Source organism: Bacillus rossius, chromosome 11 (genome assembly GCF_032445375.1).
Source record: "Bacillus rossius redtenbacheri isolate Brsri chromosome 11, Brsri_v3, whole genome shotgun sequence".
NCBI lineage: Eukaryota > Metazoa > Arthropoda > Insecta > Phasmatodea > Bacillidae > Bacillus > Bacillus rossius.
This window is the reverse complement of record NC_086338.1, coordinates 56,087,242-56,108,753: the sequence shown is the minus strand read 5'-3', so window position 1 is coordinate 56,108,753 and position 21,512 is coordinate 56,087,242. Positions and strand designations below refer to the sequence as shown.

Below are 21,512 nucleotides of genomic sequence, written 5' to 3'. Positions count from 1 at the left end.
ATGCTGGCCCCTTAACTCCCCTCCCCATACTCTTCTTTTCCAGCTCGCCGACGGCGGTCCAAAAATACCGTTGCGCGTCTCTCCTCCGCGGGCTTATTCACGGGGGTATCTGCGGGGGGCTGTGTCCGCCCACACCCGCGCGCCCGTGGAGAGCACCTGTCGGCGCCCATTGTCGCCGATGATATCAGCGACCCCTCGCCGGGTGCCAGCCCCCCGGGTCCTCCCCGGACATCTGGTCGAGTCCCTTCCACTTCGGACAAACCACCTCCCGCCGGACCCTACTTTATGACCGTATGGTGGACACACACACACTATAAAACAAACTTTAATTGATAAAAAAGATTGACTAGTGTGCTTACACACCAACAAACAGTTTTTTTAGGCGGCCTAAAATAATGTTGTGGTTGCCACGATACATTCGGCTGAGTATATGCTCGCTAAATATTTCTATGACAGGGACCAGGAAGGCCTGTCTTCTGTCTCAGTATCGAGTCTTTGCAGAAGCTTCTCGAAGGTGCGAGGTAATTAAAGGTTATTACATCGTGACGTGAAAGTCATCGAACGCAATTTATTGGCTATACGTAGAGACCTGAAAAAATTCGCGGATTCATTTCGTGAAATGCTACATTTCAAATAATTACACCTTAGCGCTGCTTCTACCACTGGTTCACTGTTAATCTGGAGTAATTAGGGCCAATTAGAGACCCTCACTCGTAGAAGTGTCGAATCACAGGCCGCCCGGTCGAGACGACTCACAAGTCAGCAGCCAATAGTGGAGTCTATCCTGGAGATCATTGAACCCTCGAATTTTTCCGGTCTCTAGCTATACGCCATCATGAATGAAAAATAAGAATTTAAAAAATGAGAATATAAGCGCAACTACAACAAGCCTAAATCGGCTGATGTGAAACAGATAAAAGCAACGATGAACCTAAACAGGCATTAAGGACAACACAGCGACGACAGCACCGAGGAACACAATAGGTTTCCTATGAAAACACATTTGCGACGTTTCGGGAACTGGCATCAGTTCCCGTCATCAGGCACAAACAGACTGTCCTATGACACACAGTGCAAAACTGCAATGGCGTATGTCCAAAGAAATTGCACTGAACCGAATTTCCCCGTTGCATGAATAATTTCAAGAACGTGAAAGTTATCGATGTGCTCCCTTAAATTTGTAAGCCACGTTTAACGCGTGGTCTGGTGGTTGTTTATTGACCGAGAGAGCGAGTTACTTGCCAAGTGAGAGTTGGGTTTGAGTTGACTGGGCTGCGAGATGTATTGATTGCGTCCAAGAAGAGCAGCGGAGACAAGTGTGAGTGAACATTGTGTCGTGCGAGTGGACATTGTGCCATGATAGTGAAAGGACATTGTACCATTGGAGTGAGAATACATTAAACAATGGGAGTGAGTGAACAGTGTACCATGGGAGTGAAAGGACATTGTACCATTGGAGTGAGAATACATTATACCATGGGAGTGAGTGAACATTAGACCATGGGAGTGAGTGGACATTGGACCATGAGAGTGAGTGGAAATTGTACTATTGGAGTGAACATTATACCATGGGAGTGAGTGGACATTGTACCATGGGAGTGAGTGGACATTGTACCATGAGAGTGAGTGAACATTGTACCATGGGAATGAGTGAACATTGGACCATACCAGCGAGTGATTGTTGGTGGGCTTCGAACTTGTACAACATGAATAAAGATTTGTTATTTTATGTAGAATAATATGTGGTGGGAGATATTTTTGATATGTATTTACGCATAGTAGTTTGTTTAGAAAAAAATTAAAATGCAATTTGATACATTATGGAAAAGGAAAATTAATTATGTCTTAGCTAAGTGTTCCATCTCTTTCGAACTTTACAATATTGAAATGGGTTTACAAAATCGTAATTATTGGAGGGAGGCATTTTTCGTGAAAAATTCTGAACGTCCATTAGACTGCAATACGTCGCGCCTGCAATAGCTGTATTATCCTTAGCATAATTTAGCTAAAATGTGGGGAAATAAGTATATATTTTACTGTCAAAAATGTATGTGTTGTTTTATCACTTAGCCTAAAATCTAAAGCCAAAGATTTTTTCTTTTCTTTTCAATTCTGAAAGTCACTGTAGTATGTTTGAGTTCTGCATCGGTTACAGTGCTGGTGTCAGGATTGCTAGGAAACCTTCACCACTTGCATCTCGAAAATGTAAGCGGAAGTGTCTCACTGGAGGTCGGGGAAACCCTTCCGGCTAACTTTAGCCTGGCGTCGCTTTGCACTCGAGGCATGTTCCCCCCCCCCCCCCCACCCACGCCCTTAGACGTTGCCAGCTCATCTCACACTCTGGCGGAGAGATTCCTGGGGAATTAGCTTCCTTCGCTGGAATAGCCCGCCGTCTATAAGACGAGCAAGATTTATGGCAATTCACATTAATCAATTTCAGTCAGTATAGACCTATACAGCTGTAAATTAATTTTCTAGGTAATTGTAGATTTCCCTAACTGTAAAATGACTTTATTTATACTAATATTGTAAAGCTGAAGAGTTTGTTTGTTTGTATATATTGTTTGTGTATATACACAAGTCCTTGTCAGAATTGTAACGGGAGAGGAAAATTATTGATGGTCCGAAAAATGAAAATTAATTAAAAATAATAAAAATATTTCTAGTAAAAGAATAAAAAAACAAATTAAACACACAGAGAGGAAAAAAAACAATAGTTTAGGTTTGCGATTTAAAATTATATATATATATATATAAGTTTAATACCACTCACTGAATCACTCATCACGAGATCTCTAAAACTATACACCCGATTGACTTGAAAATTTTAGCATAGTTACTCATTTTGTGATGTAGACGCTCACTAAGAACGGATTCTGCGGAAATCCGATCCCAAGGGGAGTTTCGGGGGCGTAATATATCCAAATTTCCAGTTTTTGGTAGGAAATCACCATGGTAACGGCTGTTGCTTTGTTGATGCTTCATTCGTCTCTATGGAGACGACTATTTCATTGTTAGTGCAGTCATCACCGTTGAAATTTTGCGGGTACTTTAAATATCAAAAATTGCCCTTTTTTTCAAGTATATATATTTTACAGACTTGAAACTTCACAGTAATATTCCTTATGTTACGCAGGATGACACTTTCCGAAAATTAGATCCCATGGGTGGTTAAAACCAGGCAACATTGGGTACTTTGTCTGCATGAGAACAGGATTTTGCATTGTTCATGCCTTCTGCGTCTCCATGGCAACGGGCATCGCGCGGCAGTGGCGTACCCACAACGAGGGGCATGTATAATGAGCGGTGCAAGAGTGATCTGCCTGTAGACTGCCGTAGCGAAGTACGGGTACATCAGTTGTACGTTGCGTGCACGAGTCGGGAAACCATCGGCGCTATTCATTTTCTCACCGGTACATTATACAGATTTCTCCAATAAATAATAAAGGCATATTTCTATTGCTTCGTTCCTATATGTAATCCCTGTTAGGGTATAATAGGAGATTTATCAATCTAGTAATAGTTTTATCTTCAAATCATATAATATTTATATTAACTTATTTTCAAAAGGTTTATCGGGGTTAGTGAGAGATTATATTGACTTGTCCCCATAGTTAATGTTATATGCATATTATATATCTTCATGTAAGATTAATTTCCTCTATCCAAATAAATGTTAAAGTAAACAAAATAAATAATATTAAACAAAAGTTTTCTTCTTTCTTCAGAATCTTCTGAATATATGCCATCACCAAAAATTATAATAAATATTTTCTTCACCTAAAAAGGGGTTTTAGACTATTATATTTATCACATCATGAAAGTGAACAAATTTTCCTTCTTTCTTCAAAAACCTTAAATATATTCCATAACCAGAACAAAATTTTCTTCATCTATATTTAGAGTTTATCTTCATAATGTTTATCACATAAATCAACTGGAGAGAAATTCTTCTAAAATTTTCTTACAGTCAATCTTCATCGCTGTCCGTTTCCACAGATGCATACCACCGGTCAAATTCTTCTAACCGTTTCCCCATTTCTGTTACTAGGTTTCTCCAAATTTCAAAAGAATTCTTATTATAAATAAGACTTCGAAGATCTTGAAAGTCATATCCTAGTGTCAGTAATTCTTGAGTATATTTTTCTCTGATATCTTCTGTCTTCTTACATTGATTTAAAACATGCAGTACTGTATCTTCTACTTCACAAATCTGACAAAGAGGTGACTGTACTAATCCGAGTGAATAGAGTTTTGCTTTAAAATTTCCGTGGCCACTGAGAAATTGCGATACATAATAGTCCGGTGTGATCCACCGACATTTAAGTCTTGCGTTAATGTCAGGTATAATATTGTATGTATGTCTTCCTGTTGTTGAAGAGTCCCAAGTTTCCTGCCATCTTGATATAACATTCCGCCGAAGTTCCTTCTTCTCTGCCACAGAGATCTTCCTATCCCTATTTAACTGGGATACTTGCCCACGTTCATATATAACTAGGTCAATGGGTATGAGTCCGGCTATAACTAGGAGTGCATCTGTTGAAATTGTTCTATAAGATTTAGTTATAGCAATAAGTACAGTTCGTTGGCTGGATAATAAAGTTCTTCGAGGATGAACTTGACAAGCAATGCGACTCCAAGCACCAGCTGCATATGTTAAAATACTCACATAAACTCCTTACATTATACAGCATTATAATAAATTTTCACTGATTTTTTTAAATTTACCATTACTGTAAATGGGGGATGTGGCTTAAGTTTTTTCCATTAGTATAGCCATGCGAAGCCGGGTCGGGCAGATAGTCTTAAATATGTGTACAAAAAAAAAAGAAGACTAATACTATCCGATTATTTTGAAATTTTGACACAATGTTGCACTTGTATACACGCGTGTTCTGATATAATAAAAACCTCATAATTTAAAAATCAATAAAAAAAAGAGCGCGTGTAACTCAGCATACGCGATAGAAGTGAAACTTCTTTGGCAATTACAAAAAAAAAAAAAAAACATTTTTTTTTCTCTTTTTTCTTTCTTTTCCGTTCAACCGGACTGGGCCAAGGCAACGCGTAATAAGCACAGCTAGTAAAGTGACATAGGGAGAACAATTACGAATCCATCCCTTAACGGAGGCGGACTACACACAGTGTGGGAGCTGAAGTGAGTCAAGGGGAACAGAGATAGGCAACCCAGCGCAGCACGGATGCAAGAGGGTTGCGGACTGTCCAGGGGCGGAATCTGTAGCAGCCCAGGAACACACACACAAACCTCCCGATCACAGCTTGTAAAAAAGAGAGGCGAGATACGCCACTGGGTCCCTGTCGCGTCGTGGGCGCAGTTTTTGGATCGCCGACGCCGCGACGCTCGTCGTGACGTCACGTGTCCGAAATAGACGCCACGCGTCGGGCTTGGCTCCCGTCCTCGCTGGACGCCTTAAAGGAGGGGTGGGGGGAGAGGTGCGAAGGTGCCCCTTGTTTTTTTTTTTTGTGAAAAGGCGGAGTAGGGGAATGAGAAATACGTTCGGAATGCGGTCTCCCAGTCGCCACAGATTTGCCCGGTGCGGTTAGCACACCAGCTGAATCAGGATGAAAAAAAAAAAGGTCGAGTTAGAAGTGGGTCAAGGGGGAGAGGATGTAGTAACGGAGTTTCTCCATTGTCTCCTGTCAGGGGTATAACGAAGTCTCGTGTGGGAAACGAGCTTCTGGATACGTTGCTGGCGACTGCTAACTGACAAACCAGACAGATGCATGCCTGAATTTATCGTTTTCCAAAAACCCACTCCGGGAAAAATATTCCGAGTTGGTTCTCTGTCGTAAGTCGCTCATTTCTCGAGCTACCTGCGTCGACCTCGTATTTCGCGTCTAACATTCCCTAACGTCCTCTTATATCACCTATACAACCTCTAACGTCCTTTTTGTCGCATATACGTCCTCTAACGTCCTCGTATGTCACCTATACGACCTCTAAAGTCCTCTTTTGTCGCATATAGGATCTCTAACGTCCTAGTATGCCACCTCTAGGACCTCGAACGTCATATTATGTCGCATAAACGACCTCTAACGTCCTCTTTTGTCGCATATATGACCTCTAACGTCTTCGTATGTCACCTCTACGACCTCTAACGTCCTAGTATGCCACCTCTACGACCTAGAAAGTCATATTAGGTCACAAATATGACCTCTAACGTCCTCTTTTGTCGCATATACGACCTCTAACATCCTAGTATGCCACCTCTACGACCTAGAAAGTCATATTAGGTCACAAATATGACCTCTAACGTCCTCTGTTGTCGCATATACGACCTCTAACGTCTTCGTATGTCACCTCTACGACCTCTAACGTCCTCTTATGTCGCCTACAAATCCCTAACGTCCTCTTATGTCGCCTAAACGACCTATAACGTCATTTTTGTCGCATATACGACCTCTAACGTCTTCGTATGTAACCTCTACGACCTCGGAACCGGAGAGGCAAGTCTAGGCGTTCACGTCATCAGAGCGGAACCAAAGTTAGAGATGCGCGGTAAGTGTAACGATCAGGACAATGGTGCAGTTGCGTTGCTACTCGGCTCCATGTTTGTTCCACTGACCTCACTGAGCAACAGGGCGTGGCGTTGCCTTGCGGCCGCGGATACGTCAGTTGCACAACGCACGCGTTACTCTCAACACTACTTTAACTTTACTGAAAACTGAATTTTTCAGGTTATTGATAAAATTTAAAACAAATGACTTACACATAACCTGTCCTAGCATAGTACTCACGACCCGAAAATCTATAATTTATGTATATTATATTTAAGCTATCAGCAGGGGCGGATCCAGGAGGCCAGCGGAAAAAGAGCTCTGTCGTCTCGACCACTACGACCAATCCAACGGTCCAGGGACTTCGACGTTCAGCCACTCACGTGCAAAGAGATTCCAATGGGGAGGGACTCCATACTGTTGCCCAATACAGTTTACCGATTCACTATCTACTAACTGGGGAGTCGCCTGTTTACGCAGGTGGCGCTGAAAGCGGGAAAACAACAAAGCAATACTGGTGCACGTGCTTGCCTAAAACTGTTTCAGTTACTCTTGAATTGTGAACCTTGAACCAACACGCTAAAAAGCTTACAGTTGATACTATTAACACTTATAAAAAGGAACATTATTTTATATTATCTTTGAAAGATTTGTGAAATGGGAGTGCATGACTTTATGTAAGCTTTTGGACATACGCCATTGCAATGCACATGTATGTCTGTGGAAGAAAACTAAAAAAATACCCAAAAGACAAAAAAAAACACAAATTAAGCAAAAGATTTGCTGTTGTCAACAGGATATAAACACCACATAATATTTCAAAACAGGAATATGGTCAACAAACAAAGAAAAACAAAGAAAAATGGTCTAAGAGAACGAAAAAAAACCCACAAATGATGACAGCACAAAAATAATGAAACAAAAAAAAATCAGCACAACAGTTGAAACGAGACAAAAACACGACAAAACGAAAATACGAAACAAACACAATAGTTTTCCAAAACAGAAAAGAAAGAGAAAAATAAAATTTATGGACATTCTGTAGACGGTGGAGGGTGATGACATGATAATGGGGCATTGACGGACTGTAAAAGTGGAAGAATCGGGAGTAAAACGGAAAAAGAAAATCAGATCACAGTAACGTCCGCCACGTCTCCCGCTGGCGAGAGCTGGGCTCGTACCTCCTTGGTGGCGCGAGCTACGTCATCAGCCAAAACAGAGCAAATAAAATAGTTGTTCTTAAAGTTTAATCTGAATCCGACGATTCATTGTAACTGCCTGCCATTTTGTGACATGTTTCATTTGCAGAAATACGTTTCAGCTGAAATTTTCTAAACCGACACTGCAACAAATATCGGTGCTGCTGAATACTTTGGTTTATGAGAAGTCAGCAGGTTCTACAATAACTCGCATTAATTAAATCACAATCACTTATTAATTTGTGCACTTTATTAGAAATGTATAATACAGTTACAACATAACACAGTCTCGTGTACAACCTTACAAGAATGAAACGTATTTGATGTATTTCAAAACCAGTTGCACTTCTAAAATTTGAAACAACACAACAACATGCAAATATTAATACTGCATTTTCAACACTGGCATTAACATGTCCGATTAAACATTGCAATATATTGTTTATCGTCACTCTGAAACAGCTAAACAAAACACTACACGATCAAACTATGAATTCAGTTACACGAATAAAAAAGTGTTTACATATATTTCTGAAGTTAGTTATTAATAAAAGTTAAGCATTCTATTATTTGTTAGCAATATAAAACTCCTAACTTAAAAAAGATAAGTTTGGGGCAAAATATTTTTTTTACAAGCATTAAATTTTGGTACGTTTTAAATACTAAATGTCAATATTTTAACGACAATTTGTATATTCATAGGGCTTACTCCCCCTTTTTTTAATATTGCGCATCATGTTAATTTGATAAAAATGTATGCTAATATTTTTAAAAAACTTTAATTTATAGTAATTTAATATACTCAAAGCACATCTCATGACACAAGCCACAAACATAATATATATCACATGGAGAGAAATGATGCAACAAAGTAAATGAAATTATTCATCACACTTTAAGCCGTTTGATTATTGCTTTTAACCGTTAGTAGAAGTTAGTATTTACTTGCTAGTATTATTACGCTTTTTAAAAGTCTCAGAATGTTTCACCTGAAGAATATAACTGGAAATAATGAATATTACTCAGTGCTGAATAACTGAGGCGTGCACTTGAAAAGTATTTGCTTTTATTCGTAATCTGCATAATAAGTAAGTAATAAGCAATCTGCATAAAACTGTCAGACAGTGGCTGGGATACGTCGAGGTTGGTATTTAAAAAAACCAACTTCATTTAAACTAACGGTAGGATTATTCTTTTATTTACTCGTGACTGTTAAATAATGCAGGACAACTATATTATGTTTAACTAAGATTTAAATACCACGGCGTATCCCAGACAGTCTTAGTTGCATAGCGATACTGAAAATTAAAATACTGCTACTTTAATTTATATAGACAACACATACATTCATATCAGAGAAGAAGCACATATTTCCCCCCTCTCCCATTTACATGCTTATAACTTATGAAAGCTTGCAAACATATTATTTATGGACACAAATGTTTTTACAATAAATTTTACTTATAACCTACAAACGATATATCACTACTGCACTTATGAGCTCAAACATTTCTACTCGAAGTTTGTTACAACTAATATAATGATTAAAATTATGATTACACCTTCAAACAGTAATTAACTTATTCATACACATCACACATCGTCTTGTAATTATTAGAAGTACCATTGCAGTTTGATACAAGTATATAGTCCAATAAAATAGCTTTAATTATGTCGTGTGCCTTTCCGTGATATACAGTCAAAAACACTAACGTGTTTTCACAGCAAAACGTGCGACTTGAACACTCGTTAGCAAACAGTTATATTGTTTGACTCTATTTCTCTAGAATTTACGTAAAAGTAAAGCATTTAAAACAAATAATTTATTTCATAAGGCCTCTATGTACTGATTCACGTATTGCAACATCCCCTGTTTCAGCATCACACGTAGACATGAAGTGTGATTATGCTATCATGTTAACAACATGGCAGTCTCTTGAATCAAACAGTTTTATATAATGAGCCTACGCACATTTAAATGTTTGAATTGTCTAGTTTTAAAAGTAGCAATTTAAATTAAATTAATACTGCAAATGCAATTGAATCGATTAAATGTTCACCGTACAGAGGAGATAAAAATATTCCTGAGAGTCACACCATAATCCAAGACGATAATTTAGGCAAAAAAACTGTAAACAGCATCTCTAACAAATTAAATATTGGTGACGGGTGAGATTGAAGTTATTAAACAACAGCGAAAGATAAGTGTGCAAACAAGTAGATTGATAGGCAACTAAATGCAAAAAAAAAAAAAAATGATAAAGTGGAATATCTCACAGAAATTATTCTAAAGAGCTAACTAAATCACATGCTTGACTATATTCCAGTTTACAAGTAAATTTTTAATTCATAATTATTATAATATCTTCAAAACAAATATTTACAAATCTTGCATGGACTGCCACGGGCCTAGGCGGAGTACTAAAACAATAAGGCGGAGGGAGTCCTCATGTTATCAGGGAAGGGTGCAGAGTCTTGCAGGGGCCTAGGCGGAGTACTGGAACAGGAAGGCGGAGGGGGTCCTCATGTTATCAGGGAAGGGTGCAGAGTCTTGCAGGGGCCTAGGCGGAGTACTGGAACAGGAAGGCGGAGGGGGTCCTCATGTTATCAGGGAAGGGTGCAGAGTCTTGCAGGTGCCTAGGCGGAGTACTGGAACAGGAAGGCGGAGGGGGTCCTCATGTTATCAGGGAAGGGTGCAGAGTCTTGCAGGGGCCTAGGCGGAGTACTGGAACAGGAAGGCGGAGGGGGTCCTCATGTTATCAGGGAAGGGTGCAGAGTCTTGCAGGGGCCTAGGCGGAGTACTGGAACAGGAAGGCGGAGGGGGTCCTCATGTTATCAGGGAAGGGTGCAGAGTCTTGCAGGGGCCTAGGCGGAGTACTGGAACAGGAAGGCGGAGGGGGTCCTCATGTTATCAGGGAAGGGTGCAGAGTCTTGCAGGGGCCTAGGCGGAGTACTGGAACAGGAAGGCGGAGGGGGTCCTCATGTTATCAGGGAAGGGTGCAGAGTCTTGCAGGGGCCTAGGCGGAGTACTGGAACAGGAAGGCGGAGGGAGTCCTCATGTTATCAGGGAAGGGTGCAGAGTCTTGCAGGGGCCTAGGCGGAGTACTGGAACAGGAAGGCGGAGGGGGTCCTCATGTTATCAGGGAAGGGTGCAGAGTCTTGCAGGGGCCTAGGCGGAGTACTGACACAGGAAGGCGGAGGGGGTCCTCATGTTATCAGGGAAGGGTGCAGAGTCTTGCAGGGGCCTAGGCGGAGTACTGGAACAGGAAGGCGGAGGGGGTCCTCATGTTATCAGGGAAGGGTGCAGAGTCTTGCAGGGGCCTAGGCGGAGTACTGGAACAGGAAGGCGGAGGGGGTCCTCATGTTATCAGGGAAGGGTGCAGAGTCTTGCAGGGGCCTAGGCGGAGTACTGGAACAGGAAGGCGGAGGGGGTCCTCATGTTATCAGGGAAGGGTGCAGAGTCTTGCAGGGGCCTAGGCGGAGTACTGGAACAGGAAGGCGGAGGGGGTCCTCATGTTATCAGGGAAGGGTGCAGAGTCTTGCAGGGGCCTAGGCGGAGTACTGGAACAGGAAGGCGGAGGGGGTCCTCATGTTATCAGGGAAGGGTGCAGAGTCTTACAGGGGCCTAGGCGGAGTACTGGAACAGGAAGGCGGAGGGGGTCCTCATGTTATCAGGGAAGGGTGCAGAGTCTTGCAGGGGCCTAGGCGGAGTACTGGAACAGGAAGGCGGAGGGGGTCCTCATGTTATCAGGGAAGGGTGCAGAGTCTTGCAGGGGCCTAGGCGGAGTACTGGAACAGGAAGGCGGAGGGAGTCCTCATGTTATCAGGGAAGGGTGCAGAGTCTTGCAGGGGCCTAGGCGGAGTACTGGAACAGGAAGGCGGAGGGGGTCCTCATGTTATCAGGGAAGGGTGCAGAGTCTTGCAGGGGCCTAGGCGGAGTACTGGAACAGGAAGGCGGAGGGGGTCCTCATGTTATCAGGGAAGGGTGCAGAGTCTTGCAGGGGCCTAGGCGGAGTACTGGAACAGGAAGGCGGAGGGGGTCCTCATGTTATCAGGGAAGGGTGCAGAGTCTTGCAGGGGCCTAGGCGGAGTACTGGAACAGGAAGGCGGAGGGGGTCCTCATGTTATCAGGGAAGGGTGCAGAGTCTTGCAGGGGCCTAGGCGGAGTACTGGAACAGGAAGGCGGAGGGGGTCCTCATGTTATCAGGGAAGGGTGCAGAGTCTTGCAGGGGCCTAGGCGGAGTACTGGAACAGGAAGGCGGAGGGGGTCCTCATGTTATCAGGGAAGGGTGCAGAGTCTTGCAGGGGCCTAGGCGGAGTACTGGAACAGGAAGGCGGAGGGGGTCCTCATGTTATCAGGGAAGGGTGCAGAGTCTTGCAGGGGCCTAGGCGGAGTACTGGAACAGGAAGGCGGAGGGGGTCCTCATGTTATCAGGGAAGGGTGCAGAGTCTTGCAGGGGCCTAGGCGGAGTACTGGAACAGGAAGGCGGAGGGAGTCCTCATGTTATCAGGGAAGGGTGCAGAGTCTTGCAGGGGCCTAGGCGGAGTACTGGAACAGGAAGGCGGAGGGGGTCCTCATGTTATCAGGGAAGGGTGCAGAGTCTTGCAGGGGCCTAGGCGGAGTACTGGAACAGGAAGGCGGAGGGGGTCCTCATGTTATCAGGGAAGGGTGCAGAGTCTTGCAGGGGCCTAGGCGGAGTACTGGAACAGGAAGGCGGAGGGGGTCCTCATGTTATCAGGGAAGGGTGCAGAGTCTTGCAGGGGCCTAGGCGGAGTACTGGAACAGGAAGGCGGAGGGGGTCCTCATGTTATCAGGGAAGGGTGCAGAGTCTTGCAGGGGCCTAGGCGGAGTACTGGAACAGGAAGGCGGAGGGGGTCCTCATGTTATCAGGGAAGGGTGCAGAGTCTTGCAGGGGCCTAGGCGGAGTACTGGAACAGGAAGGCGGAGGGAGTCCTCATGGGGATGAGGCGGCGGTCCCCGTCCTTGGCGTCCACCACCAGGTAGTCCCGGCCGTTGATGTTCTGCTTCTTCCCGCCCGGGATCCCGCCCTCCGCGTCCAGCCCCATCAGCACGGTGGAGTAGGGCGGCGGGAACATGTGCGACTTGCTGGGCACGTAGCTGCAACATGTCGGCCTCCACGCTTGCAACGTGTCGAACACTCCTGACTCGGCACCAGCAGACCTTTTTACTATTCTCAAAAAAATTGAATCCTCCTCTCAAAGGACATCAACCGTGGGTCTTTTGGGACTTGTGTCACTCCTTAGCAGAGGCAGGCTTGTGTGGCTATGTAAACCAGCATGTGAAACATTGGCGCGGACTATATATTCCTATTATCTTTGAAAGATTTGTGCAATGGGAGTGCATGACTTTATGTAAGCTTTAGGACATACACTATTGCTAAGCACGTTTTCTGTAGAAGAAAACTAAAAAAATACCCAAAAGACAAAAAAAAACACAAATTAAGCAAAAAATTGCCTGAAAAAAATATTTCCTGTTGACAACAGCAATTTTTTGCTTAATTTGTGTTTTTGTCTTTTGGGTATTTTTTTAGTTTTCTTCTACAGAAAAAGTGCTTAGCAATGGCGTATGTCCAAAAGCTTATATTAAGTTATATATTCCTGCTCATATTTTTATGTTTGATTACTACTAGCTCTGGAGAGAGATCCAGAGTCCCACCGTTAGTGGTCGGGCGGTCATCTCACTCACCAGGATTAGATTCCCGGTGGGTCATCCCGTGTTGTCATGAAACAACTCCGAGGTAATCCTGAGATGGTTCGTTATCACAGGCAGTAGTTCTCGGTATTCAATAAACAGCAGGCTAGACTAGACAAGTGCTGCTCTCGGGAGAAGACATTCTAGTCTCGCAATTCCCCGAATGTGTTGTGGCCATTCATCAGGTACTGGTATGTGGTGCAGTTGAAGATGTTACAATAATCTACAATTGTACGGAGTTTAACTAATGAATGAACGAAGTTTTCTATGTGTTTCTACAGAAGAACAAATTAACAACCAGGAAAAAAAAGCTGAACTTAAAAGGCATCGTGGCAAAATAATACATAGCTTCTAACACGAGTGACATACTACATGGACTCGGTGTCCCATCCCGGCCCGTCCATCTTGCCTTCGGTTTTCCACGTTCTGCCGAGACTTTGTTGGCAATGGCGAAATTTTTCCTCAGTTTCCTTGAACAGTGATAACGAGTGTAGATGTCCGTAAAGCCCTTATCACAACGATGGAAGTTTCCTTGGAAGATCTTCAATGGCAGCAGGTATGGATGGTTCTTTGGAAGAATTAGAGTGCTGGCAATTTTCATGGAGTTTTTTTTTTTTTGGTAATCGGTCATGTTAAAATTTCTGTGGAAGGTGAAAATTTTATCCAATCAGAACCTTGTGGGAGTTAGTCCTTAGTGTTGATCGGTATATTATTTTGGAGGGATTAAAGTACTTTTTATTATTGGTATGAAATGCGGTGAACATGTGATCTGTTGAAGCAGTTACAGAATTATGGCACTGTTGTGAGAAATATCCTTGTTTTATACAAAAACAAATAGTGTTAAGTACCATAACAAAACCATTCGCACAAGCTAGGCCTACACCAGTCACGATTCTACTTGTCATAGTCTTTTTTTTTTCCATAGAAACATCCATACCTGCTGCCATGGAGGTTTGGCCACCAACTTTTCTGGAAGTTTCTGGTGGAGCACGTCTGAAACTTTACATCGTGTGACACAGGCTTTGACATACCCGTTCTCAACGATAAGTAAGCAGAAATGAAACCATAGATTAATGACGACTGATCATTAAGAACCCGAGGCGCGCCGTGCCTGGCACTGCGAGGCCAGAGCCAGCTGAGACGCAGGGTGCTTCTTGGACCTCAGAGTCAGAAGTACAAATTGTGCCCGTTGGCATTCGCACGCCCCTCCCGTGCCAACGATCGTTAGTTACACTTGCAGCCCCTTTATATAATTCCGATTTTTTAATTTTCTAAATAGATCTGGCAGTGGGCGATGAGCGTTCCTCGCCTTGACACGGACAGATTATTTCTGACGTGCTCCGTGAGGATTATTCCTGCCCAAATGAGGCCATGGGAACGGTTGGAGAATGTTTGAGCCGTTGATACGATCACACCTTGTATCAAGCACACTTGTGCAAGAACACTTAGTACAAGTTGGTTGGTTTGCCACGACGAGTGTTTTGGACGTCGGGTTAAAGTAGGCGCAGGATATCTAGAGACGGTGATAGGTGAACTTATTCTTGAACAAGGAGAGAAAAAACCTGTTCAGTGTATATACTACATGCAAAACAGCTATGAAATGTCAAGCATTTTGAAAATAAATATTTGTTAGTCAAAGAGGTTCAAAAACATTTGCCTTATTCAGGCGTGGTTTTAGTACGCCAAAGTTTAGATATACTACTCCTACAAACAAATGAAGATTTGTGTTTGGTAGGCGTGGGAGAATAGTTGTGAATATGCTGATTGAAATCTACTTAAACGTTATCCTATCAGGAATAAAGTGTGGACGCTGAATTTGATCTTTGGGAGAGAGGCCTTCTTCCTATGCGAAGACGAAACTAAGAAGAGACACTTCCTCATTTGATTAGTTGACATCATGTTGATTCACTTCCAAATTCCCCATATCTCAGTTCAATGGCCGCTGATCTAATTTATTTGAATAACACAAATTCGTCAACTTGACCCAGTCGTACTGTTGCCTCGGTCAAAATAACGTCCAAGCAATGTGCAAGCAGGGTCTAAGTGTAAATAAGATGATAAATTAAAGTCAGAAACAGCAGAGATGGCAGTTTGTTGATAAGGGTGGGACCCCCCTGCTTCGTCAGAGATCGTAACTGGTCGAATTTAATGAATAGGGAAATGAAAATATTGGAAAAAAAAATTTGAGGCTGGTATATTTCTAATTTTTCATTTTGTGAGTTTAGTAAGGTGCACTAAATACGACTTAAAAAAATCACAAAATACATCGCCAAATTTTGTGTACAAAATCAGGCCGAATGAACATTTCGTCTACGAGAAGCGTGCCGACAGTAATCCGGTGTCGTGCGTATGGATAACAGTTACCCGATGACATGTGTGTCGATGATAGATAGCTCGAGGTCGTGTGTGTCAATGACAGTTACCCGGTGTCATGCATGTGGGTGAAAGTTAATCGGTGTCGTGCATGTACATGACATTTACCCGGTGTCGTGTGTGTCAATGACAGTTACCCGGGGATTTGTGTGTGTCGATGACAGTTACCCAGTGTCGTATCTTTCGATGACAGTTACCCGGTGTCGTTCGTGTCGATGATAATTACCTGGTGACTTGTGTGTCGATGATAGTTGCCCAATGACATGTGTGTCGATGACAGTTACCCGGGGTCGTGTGTGTCGATGACAGTTACCCGGGGATTTGTGTGTGTCGATGACAGTACCTGGTGTCATGCGTGCGGGTGAAAGTTACCCGTAGTGCTTGGTACATGACAGTTACCCGGTGTCGTGCGTCTCGATGACGCGGCTCTCGTGGAACTTGGCGATGACGCGCGCCAGCAGCTCGCCGCAGAAGATGGCCACGGCGATGGCGTAGCCCGACATGACGATGATGTAGGTCATGAAGAGGTCGGAGTTGCGCAGCTGGCGCTCCTTGCTGCCCAGGTTCAGGGGACACACCTCGTTCTTGGGCAGGTCCTTGCGCAGCAGGTGCTTCACGATGCCTTGCTCCACCAGGCCCATGAACCTATAACCCACACTACAACTTCTGTCCGGCACTCGTGACAGCCGACAAGCTGTGTAGTTCGTTCGGCCAGATCACAGAACATCAACTCATTTTCAATCAAAATTTTAAAGATTTTTTTTACCACGTTCAGTTAAATTTAATCACTTGTTATAAGCTGCTCTGTGTTAATAAAAAATTACACGTGAGAGTTATGTGGGCAATGCAGCGGGTTTGACCTGGCAGTCGAAGTAAACAAATTTTCATCGGTACCAGATTACAGTATATGCCGAACTGTAGATTGAAAAAAAGCTTAGAATGTATTTTTAATTTACCAAAATATGTACCTCAGAACCAAAAATAACCAAAGTGACCATTCACTACTCACTACTCACCGCTCACTACTCACTACTCACACGGGGTCGAACAGCTTGTGCAGATTGGTGCCCGGCTGGTAGGCGAAGGCCACGGACCGCTCCATGAAGGCCTTGGGCGTGGACACGAAGGTGCATCGCTCCGTCTCCTCCACGTTGTTGTGTGTCTTGGTGACATAGTCCCGCAGGATCAGGTACTCCACCACGTTGCGCTCGCGCAGGTACATCTTGTTCTCTGCGGCGAACACACGCCCCGCGAGAGCCAATCAGCGGTCGTCTGCGCTCTTACCTGATCCACTATGTCCACTGGATCACCGTCCAGAGGACTAGAAGCCGTCGACACACGACATCGACCCGATGACGCAATTGATTTTGACGTGACAACGTCTAATAAATCGATGAACGCCTGCTGCACGCACGAAAAAGTGTCCCGTTACGCACATTGTACGCTTGCGCCGCATCTATCTCTCCCTTCCACTCGATTGGAACAACCATCGATTTTGACTTTTTTCGAGGTAGATTGAACTTGAAACACTCCCATTCGTTTCCTACTTTTTCCTATCATCGTCCTGTCCTTAACAGAATAACACAGATTGGAGGAAGTTAAATAGCAAAAATGTATTAAAGTTATAGTTAAAATAATCTGTTCGTTAAAGTAATAAACATACATATTTGAATTAATGAATGCAAATAAAAGTAAATTTATCAACTAAATTGTAGATTTCATTTCACTACTTCTTTGTATCCATACAAAATAGTGATAATTAAATAAAAATGATTCAATTTTATTCATAAAAGTATGCAATCATTTCATCCATGTTTTGTTATGACGTCACGTTAAACTATCGTCTGTAAACCGACTTTACAGACAACCAATTTTTTTGAAGTGAAAACTTCTTTAGCCGCGTTGAGCGATTTTCGCTAGGGACAAAACTTATGGGTTCGCGTCACCGACATGCTCGTGACGTGTTGCGCCAGACTGGCGAATCGCAGCGGCCTGTGTGCATGTATACGCGTATATACACTAATATGTACATTGTATATATTCGACTGTATCATGTGCGTGTTGGACTCTTTTATTTTGGATGGGTAAAAATCTTGTGAGTTCGCATCACCGACATGCTGTAGTAGCAGTAAGTGAAGTTAATTTGACCACGTAAATACATGACATAGGTCTGACATCACTGGTAAGTCATAGCTAGGTAATGAATTTTTACGTAATTTTTACATACCAGTGACAATTTAAGTGACTAGAAAATTATGTAAGGATAAACGATATCATGCTGACATCGTACTGATATAATACCAAAATAATTTTCTTACGTACATTTGACGTAGAAATGATGTTATATTACACTTTTAAAAACAAAGTTTTAAGTTTTCACTTCCATTGACAGTCCCCATGACTGGCTATTTTTTTTTAAATTCCAACCTGGAATCAGGAAACAACGTGAAATTTGATGGTCCATACTAATGAGACCCTGTTGCATTATTCTACCGTCCGCACTGAGTTCAAGCAGTTTGAGGGCTGCACTAACTGGCGTTTGCTAGCGTTCATGAAGTTCCTGAGATTTGTATTTCCATAACCGTTATTTCTCGGAGTTCCTTTAAAGTTTTTTCCTTATGCCAGAAATATCAAGTGAACCTCTTGCAAACAAAAAAAAAATTGTAACTGTGAAAATAACATGAAAGGTATATTGGCAGACTAGGAAGCATTTGAGATTTGAAAAAAGACAAGATGAAGAAGAATATGAGGAAGACTGTTCATTGAGGTTTGGAGACGAACGAATAAGAGAGAAGATGCGTATGGGAAGCCTTAAAATATGAAGATGATGACCCGAAATATGAATGGAGAATGAATAAGGACACAATGAAGAAGAAGAACAGGAAAGACGACGGTGGCTGATAACCGATGATGGAGATGAAAGTAGAAGAGAGATAAAGATATGGAAGAAAGACGGTTTGAGGTATGGGCAGAAACTTTGAACGCTTAAAAGGGAAGGAATTAGACGGAGAGGAAAACTGACTAAGGTTACAGAAAATGGAAGGTGATTCCAGATAACACCTCTCACTGGCTTCAGCAGTAGTGCAGCCTCCAGCCCACGCCACCTGGGCATGTATCCTCTGCAGGTCTCGGTGGCTGTGGCCAGGTTGCAATCTTACAGCCGGACCGCGAAGTGAAAGGGGGACGCACCACAACGCCGAACGTACAATAACGCCGAAAACCATAACATCCGAATGCCAAATTGACTACAACGCCGACAGCTAGAAAACTGCTGTGTACCACAACGCCGAAACACATTAACGCCGAAAAATGTCATTGCAGGACTGCCGAAAAGGCTAGGTTAGGTAAGGTAAGGTAAGGTTAGGTTAGGTTAGGTTAGGTTAGGCTAGGTTAGGGTAGCCTAGGTTAGGTTAGGTTGTGGTACATTTTTCGGCGTTACTGTATTTCGGCGTTGTGGCACACAGCAGTTTTCTAGCTGTCGGCGTTGCGGTCAATTTGGCATTCGGCGTTATTGTACGTTCGGCGTTGTGGTATTTCGGCGTTGTGGTAACGACCCGAAAGGGGGACGCACTCACCCTTCTGCACGATGGACATCATCTTGAGGTTGTCCCCCTTGAGGAACTCCCCCCGGCCCGCCTTCACCGAGTGGTTCAGGTAGTCGTAGGCGGGGTCGTGCTGCAACAAGCGGCAACGTCGCATGTCAGCGCCATGGCGAACCCCCCTGCTGTACAGACCGCTCATCCACGACTTCCCATTTGTGGCGAACTTGAAGCTTTTCGCCTTCATTCACATTCAACCACTTCACGAAGATGAAGTCAATACTGAGGCAATGCCGTTACGGTAATCCTAGGTCATATTGCGAATCAAAATTAACCTGCTATTTCCGTTTGAAACACTAACACACGTTCATGCCTCAGGCAAGACTCGTACCTATAGAAGTTGGCGCTTCAGAGGTCCAAAAAACGTTTACACATTTTAAAAAAGAAAGTACACACTTCATAAACTCGACTTCAGCAAACAAGACCTTCAGTTGTTTTTTTTTTTTTGGACCACGAGTTGTTTATTACGCAGCCTGAGAGCGCAGATTGTATCCATACTTAGTCTATGCTTGCATCAGCGTTGTAGTCCTCAGTGTTCCGTAAACAAAACATGCGTCGCTTTGAAAAAGGCAGTTGTCAGTGGGTACCGCGAGTAACAACTTTTGAGAATTGTCCAAAATCTGAGACAAGTCACGTGACACAGACTCTTAGCCGCTTGTTCCTCCGAAGAGGACAGGTCCTGCATAGCTGTTGTGTCCGGCGAGGACAGCCAAAGAACATGTCCTGCGGGACTGTTATTGAAGACAGGTCATGCCATTTGTTACGTTTCCGTGCGTGAAATAATCGGCCAAGCATTTATGCAGTTTGGTAGTTGTTTTTTTTACAGCGTGGGCGTCTGCATTTTGAGTTAAGACAGTAGCAGTACGTATGCCAGTTCTGTGGTCAGACTTCGTCACCATTAAGGCTCTTGCTTGCCTTAATATTCAGGCCCTAGCAATTTTTGATTTATCTAAAAAGTGTATTTGTTATGTTTACAGACCTGGTGCCGTAGGGGAAGGCAACCTTATACTAAAGCCTGGATTTTAGATGCAAACAACGGTTGTGATAATGTTTATTGTTTTTTTTGGAATGTACAATAAAATGTGTGCTATCGTACTCATGCATTCCCTCTCGCTTTTTGGTTAGGTTCTCTTGTTTTTCTCTCCTTATAAGGGAAACGTAATAATGTGGAATCTTAATTTAGTCATTCATTTATTATATTTCCCCTCTATCCACCCTACTGCTCCATTTCTCTACCACTCCCCCCTTGAATGTGCGTTCGACATTCCCAGAATACGTCACTTCGCGCTGGAAGAGAGTTGCGCCTCCCACGTTTCTTCACAACAGCTCTCGCGGCGCCGCCTGGCGACGTCTATTCTCGGTCCTGTCCCACCGCGCCTCAGCACGGCGACCCACATATCTGGCAACACCTCGCTCGGACGGCGTCCCACATATCTGGCAACACCGCGCTCGGACGGCGTCCCACATATCTGGCAACACCGCGCTCGGACGGCGTCCCACATATCTGGCAACACCGCGCTCGGACGGCGTCCCACATATCTGGCAACACCGCGCTCTGGTTATGTCCCACATATCTGGCAACACCGCGCTCTGGTTATGTCCCACATATCTGGCAACACCGCGCTCTGGTTATGTCCCACATATCTGGCAACACCGCGCTCTGGTTATGTCCCACATATCTGGCAACACCGCGCTCTGGTTATGTCCCACATATCTGGCAACACCGCGCTCCAACGATGTCCCACATATCTGGCAACACCGCGCTCCAACGATGTCCCACATATCTGGCAACACCGCGCTCCGGCGACGTCCAACTTATCTGGTCACTCCGCGCTCCAACGATGTCCCACATATCTGGCAACACCGCGCTCGGGCGACGTCCCACATATCTGGCAACACCGCGCTCGGATTATGTCCCACATATCTGGCCACTCCGCGCTCCGACGATATCCCACATATCTGGCAACACCGCGCTCGGGTTATGTCCCACATATCTGGCAACACTGCTCGGGCGATGTCCCACATATCTGGCAACACCGCGCTCCAACGATGTCCCACATATCTGGCAACACCGCGCTCCGATGTCCCACATATCTGGCAACACCGCGC

At 43.8% G+C, this 21,512-nt stretch overlaps 1 protein-coding gene across 1 annotated transcript in view; it reads right to left on the bottom strand.

The window, feature by feature from the left end:
- Window positions 1-12,634: 12,634 nt before the first annotated feature.
- LOC134537051 (glutamate receptor ionotropic, delta-1) overlaps window positions 12,635-21,512 on the bottom strand; it is a 28,855-nt gene continuing 19,977 nt past the window's right edge. The window contains exons 7-10 of the mRNA XM_063377277.1: window positions 19,380-19,479; window positions 16,842-17,034; window positions 16,204-16,449; window positions 12,635-12,837 (exon numbers count right to left, since the gene is read on the bottom strand). Coding sequence (XP_063233347.1) covers window positions 12,636-12,837; window positions 16,204-16,449; window positions 16,842-17,034; window positions 19,380-19,479 — 741 coding nt within the window. The 3' untranslated portion in view covers window position 12,635. The remainder of the gene's footprint in view (window positions 12,838-16,203; window positions 16,450-16,841; window positions 17,035-19,379; window positions 19,480-21,512) is intronic.